At 42.6% G+C, this 6,000-nt stretch overlaps 1 protein-coding gene across 1 annotated transcript in view; it reads right to left on the minus strand.

Moving 5' to 3' along the window:
• The window catches only part of PROM1 (prominin 1), a gene marked incomplete at its 5' end in the record, with an annotated part of 294,047 nt that overhangs the window by 168,019 nt on the left and 120,028 nt on the right, over positions 1-6,000 (minus strand). Inside the window, one exon of the mRNA XM_083366948.1 lies at positions 5,794-5,999. Coding sequence (XP_083223074.1) covers positions 5,794-5,999 — 206 coding nt within the window. The remainder of the gene's footprint in view (positions 1-5,793; position 6,000) is intronic.

Genomic DNA, 6,000 nt, shown 5'->3' on the forward strand with positions numbered 1-6,000 from the left:
ATGTACTATTGCTTCTAGTTCACCCTGTTTGTTCCCCAAGTTTTGAGCATTTATATATAAGCATTTAGGACTTTTATGCCTCTCCATGGGTATATTTCCTGCATCTCCTAATTGTTTGAGTTTTTCTTTTTTTTCTCATCACTCCCTACCTCATTGTTTGATTTGTTTTCTTGGGATTTATGATTGGTCTTTTGTTCTAGATATTCTAAGGATTGGTCACCCTTCCCCCTCAATTTTAGTTTAAAGTCATTTTGATGAATTGGGCCAGTCTTTTTCTGAGTACATTTTCCCCTATTTTCATAAGATGCAGCCCATCCCTTGCAGTCCATGGTCCGGAAAAACAAAGTATTCTTGGCGACACCAACCCTTTAGCCAGTGGTTTATTTTTAGAATTCTTTTTTCCCTCAATGGGTGTTGGCCTTTCATTGGGAGTACTGATGAGAACACTACTTGTGCTCCTAGCACCTTAAGTTTATAGTTGCTTATACTCCCTCAATATTGTACGCAGGTTCTGTAATGTATTGGGCCTAGTTTTACTTGAACTGTACCACATGGGTTTTGAATGCTGTGACATTGCTTAAGCAGGGAGTTGGGAAACGGTCGCTGGCTCCTCAGACAGGCCATCTCCAGGACCACCATTGGTTGGCTCTAGGGCGGGAATAGGTTCCTTTAAACCTATTGGCCACCACCTAGTGGCCAAAGTATAAATAGCTGCATAGAAGCCTTGGTTAACAGTTCAGTTCCTGTATTCAATAAAGCATGTTCCTGCCTGAACTCTCTCGCTTGGTGCAAAGAACCCAGTACACAACACGGGTGATGAAGGTGGGATTCTGCTCCTTCCAAAGTGCTGAAAGTCACTAGGGGGTGAGGCCAGCCAAGGCGCTTGGTAGGGAATGTGTCCCCCCCCCTCGGTCGGCCTAGCACAGCCATGCTAGCGACCACCAGCCCTGCAGACCAGTTCCTGGGCCTATGAAGGAGCAGGACAAGGAAGAAGATGAGCCCCAGCCATGAAGACTTCCCGAGATGGCGAAGGTTGGAAAGCTGGAAGAATTTGATGTCACTCACCCAGAGAGATGGTCGTCGTACCTCTCAAGGGTTGAAAACTACCTCCACGCCAACCAAGTCGCCAAAGAGGGCCTAAAGGCCACAACGCTCCTGTGCGTCTGCAGGCCTGCAACATTCAATATCGTTGAGAATTTGGTCACACAGGCACAGCTGGAGTGCGTAATGTTCGCGGACTTGAAGAAATGGCTTGGCAACCATTTCCAGCCCAAGCTTTCGGTAATAGCTTGGAGGCATACATGCGAACAGAGAGTTCAGCAGCCGGGTGAAACAGCCACAGAATTCATCATGGCATTGAGACAAGCTTCACGTCTGTGCCAATTCACCAATTTAGAAGAAAGGCTTCAAGACTGACTCGTCTGTGGACTTCAGAGCAGAGAACTGCAGCAGAAACTCTTTGCCAAAGAGACACTCTTGCTCCAGGAAGCATTGAAGGAGATCATGGCGGATGAAGCCACCGGTGGGGCCGTGAAAGCCATGCAGCCTGCCAAAAGCACTCAGCACGAGCAGGCCATCCACCACAAGGATGCTGAACTTACAGAAGACATCAACAGCAACCACAAAGTGGACAAGCTTCAAAGGCCCAATGACCAACAATGGCACAACGACCAACAGCAAAGGACTTCTTACAAGGCAACTCTCTTCTCTTGGTGTCTGGGTTGTGGCGGCCACCACCAATGCATGGCCTGCAGGTTCTGGACAGCCACGTGTCGGGCCTGCAGGAAAACCAGCCACATTGCTTCAGTCTGCAGAGGTTGCCAGAAGGACCGCCAATTGGACATTCTGATCAGGAGAGGTACCGGGGACCCAGGGCAGTTTAGCGTAGGGTTTTGCTACAGCTGCCAGAGCATTTGCCGCATGGGAGCTCACCGCCCCCTCAAGCCCAAATTCTGAGTTCAGGTGAAGCTGCACGGTATCCCTTGCAGGATGGAACTGGACACTGGGTCAGCTGTGTCCATCATTTCACTCAAAACATTCCAGTTCATCTGCAACTGCAGCAAGAGGTGGGCCAAGCTTAGGCCATCCTATATCATCCTGACCAACTTCCAGAACTCTCGAGTCACCGTCAAGGGCAAGGCCACACTGGCTGTCAAATTCAAGGGGTTCTCAGGGCCCCTGGACATTATTGTAGTGGAGGGTCAGTGAACAAGCCTTATAGGACTTGATTGGTTTGATGCTTTGGGCATCCAAGTCACCGGAATCAACCGGACACAAACTTAGCGTAAATATGCGAGGAGTTCACGGATGTTTTTGACACTAGCCTTGGAACGTACAAGGGCCCTCCGATAGCCTTTAAACTTGATCCTGCTGTAATGCCTATCAGGATCAAACCCCACAGAGTGCCATTTGCGCTTAAACACAAAATACATGCTGAGCTGGATAAGCTAGTTGAACAAGGGGTACTACAGCACGTAGATGGGGGTGAATGGGAAACCACAATTGTCACACCACTTAAGTCCAACAGGGAGGTCAGGATTTGCACTGATTACAAGTGCACCATTAATTGGGCACTTAAGTAGCACGCGTACCCGGTGCCAGTTGTTAGCCACATCCTGGCATCACTCCAAGGGGGTACGGTTTTTGCGAAGTTAGAATTGGCACAGGTTTATCAACAGCTACCTGTGGACAAGGCCACAGCTGCTGCACAGACCATTGTAACGCACAGGGGGGCTTTTAAAGTAAAGCACCTCCAATTCAGGGTTAGTGTAGCCCCTGGAATTTTTCAAGGTGTTATGGAGTGTACACTCAAGGGCATTCCAGGGGTCTGCCCCTACTTGTATTTATTTTTATTCTCTACTGGGGTCTACCCTCCCTTTCTATTGGGACCTCAAGCTTAATTTTTGCCTTCACTTCCATTGTTCGCTGCTCTGGCCTCTTGTTTTTTCTGTCAGCCCCGTTCTTTTCTTTTGGTGTTTAGGTCTTTTCGACCTCATCTCTGCTCTTGAGAGGTCTGCCATTCAGCTTTCTGGTTGGCTCAGCTCCACTGTATGGTCTGCTCCAGTCAGCCGGTCACTCAGCTTTAGAAATCAGAGCTCTCTAACTCAATGCTCCTCTGCTGCTGCTGCTGTGCTGTCCATCTCTGTGCTGCCCACTGATCCTGCTGTTGCATTTCTCCCCTTCACTGATTCTTTTTTTTTAATCCCATTTATATCCCGCCCTTCTCCGAAGACTCAGGGCGGCTGCCTGGCTGCCCACTTGAGCTGAGCTATCTAGATTGGAGTATGGGTCTAGGCTATTCCTGAATATACTGTGATCCAGCAGCCTCCCTTCTTGTCTGCTATTCAGCTGCCTGTTCACTGCTCTCAGTTGCCTCTTTTCTAGTGTTGGGCTGCTTAGCTGGGCTCCTGAGCTGGATCTGTTGTTGCAGGAATCGTGTATGTCTACTTTAGTGAAAAGAAGGATTAGGGGTGACATAATAGCATCCTTCCAATATTTTGAAGGGTGCCACAAAGAAGAGGGGGGTCAACTTATTTTCCAAAGCACTAGAAGGCAAGACAAGAAACAATGGATAGAAACTAATCAAGGGGAGAAGCAATCTAGAACTAAGGAGAAATTTCCTGACAGTGAGAACAATTAACCAATGGAATGGGTTGCCTTCAGAAGTTGTGGGTGCCCCATCACTAGAGGCTTTTAAGAAGAGACTGGACAGCTACTTGTCTGGAATGGTATAGCATTTCCTGCTTGAGCACCGGGTTGGACTAGAACAGGGCTTTTCAACAAGTGGTATGGGTACCACCTGTGGTACATTGGCACCTGGCAGGTGGTACACGACCATGCTAGAAAAGTGGTAGTGGGGGAGGGGAATGAGCTGAACTGGTGGCAGCACTGCACAAGCCTAACCGAGAGATGGCTGGAGCTAGGCAACTGGTGGTACTCGGATGTTGCCATATCCTAAAAGTGGTACAATGGGTGAAAAGGTTGAAAAGCCCTGGACTAGAAGACCTCCAAAGTCCCTTCCAACTCTGTTATTCTGTTTCAGTTTCTTTTTTTAATATATATTTTATTGATTTTTTTAGCAAAGCATAAATCACTCAATAATTGGTAAACAGTATGTCTGGGTTACATTTGTAGAACAATCTTTAACAATTAATTTCTATAATCTATATTCCATATGTTAATTTTAGTTAATTTCCCCTTTCCCCAAAGTATCCTTTTTTGCAAACATTAGGTTAATACAATTCTTATTATTTTGATAAATAACAGTTAAGTATATAGTTCTTCCAATATTCCTAAAAATAATAATCATATTAATATATTTCTTTTCTTATTAGTCATTTTGGTTGCCTTATCATAAATCCTGTTACAATACTTATTTCAGTTTATTTCTCCCACCAAGTTCTAAATATTCTTACAAGCGACAATTTTCTCATTGATTAATTAAATTTACATTGGTAGATTTAATTCTATTTTTTCCATATAAGCCCTCTCGCACTTTATATTTCTTAAGAAATAGATAAAAGAATAAAAAAGAGAAAAGAAGAAAAATGAAAAAGAGAAGAAAAAAAGCAAAAGCAATGAGATATAAGAAATAACATACTACTTAAAATATATATTCCTCCTAAGTTAATATATATTTATTTCCTCAATTTCTTATTCTTTTTAACCATAGCTAAGAATATATTTAATCTATTTAATCTTTAAGCATTCCATTCAATAGATTTAATCATCTAATCCCTTAACTCTAATTCAAAACATTTTTTATGCTTTTCTAAATTCAGTCACATTTAAGTACCTAGGACATTTACTTTATTTAAGTCATTTCAGCTTTTTTTTCTTTACAGAAAGGAAAGAAGCATACTGTATTAGTTGGAAAATTCATCCCTCTAAAAGTGGTATATTCCAAAGTTTTTCTATTTCTTTAACCATATTCAAACAAATTTTTAAGTATTCTCTCTGATAGGTACCATCAACTATTTTCTTGGTTTCCATTTTAATATTTTTCTCTGCCCAGTGTCTTTCTTAATCAATGTACTTTGCTGAATCACTCATATTTTTCCAGTCTTTTTTCTTATCCTCAAAGTTGCTTCAAAGTGTTAAGATGTAAGTTATCTTTTCTTCCACTTGAATTGAATCATATTATTTTGTTTTATAAGGTTCCATCTTTAAGTCTCTATCCTCAGAATTATGTTCAGTCATCTCTGCTATATTTTCCTGAGAGATTTCTTGGAGTAAAATTAAATTGGAGATAAGTTGATTCATACTTTCAAAGTTGTTCTGTATTTCTTTGTAGTTTAAAATCATTGTCCTTTGAAATGGTTTCTGCTTATCATATATTTCCTCTTGTGAAGTATGCATTGCCTCAGATTTGTTAGTCTCACTTTATCTACACAGCTGTGTTTATTGAAAACTTTGAAGGTCAGAGACAGAAATTTGTCCTCAAATAATTAATCCTTGCCCACCAATAGATGTCAGTGTTGGTTCATTTTTCAGATTTTTCTAGTCTTTTCCCTCCCTAAAGGGTAAAATTTGCTGCTTCCAATAGCCAAAAGGTGGGGGGAAACCCCTCCTTCTTCTCTTGGAGGTCTTTTATTTTTGGGACTTCTCTTCTTCAGGAAAATAGGTAGGATAGAGAAAACCCAGATTCAAGACCTAAAGTTTCTGATAACTATCATGAAAAAATATTAGAAGTCTCTAAATATGTGGGTATAATTCCTGGTATAATTCTTCAGAAATAAAAGACACATTTAGTTCTTTGGCAGTCAACCCAAATTTACTCTGTGTTTAGCTTACCTGCTTAGCAATGTAGCTACAAAGAGGAGGCTAGCAAAGCAGCCCCTCCGACAGTTGGCATTCCTCTTCTGTCTCTGGTGCATTTCTCCACCACAATTGTCACAACACCGGCACAGACAGAAACAGAGCCCAATCAGCGGAAGCAACAAGACAAATAAGATTCCGAGGGCAGCTGTGATTATGAACCCGATTTCATAGTAAACTGCC

This window comes from Vipera ursinii, assembly GCF_947247035.1.
Source record: "Vipera ursinii genome assembly, chromosome: 7".
Taxonomy (NCBI): domain Eukaryota; kingdom Metazoa; phylum Chordata; class Lepidosauria; order Squamata; family Viperidae; genus Vipera; species Vipera ursinii.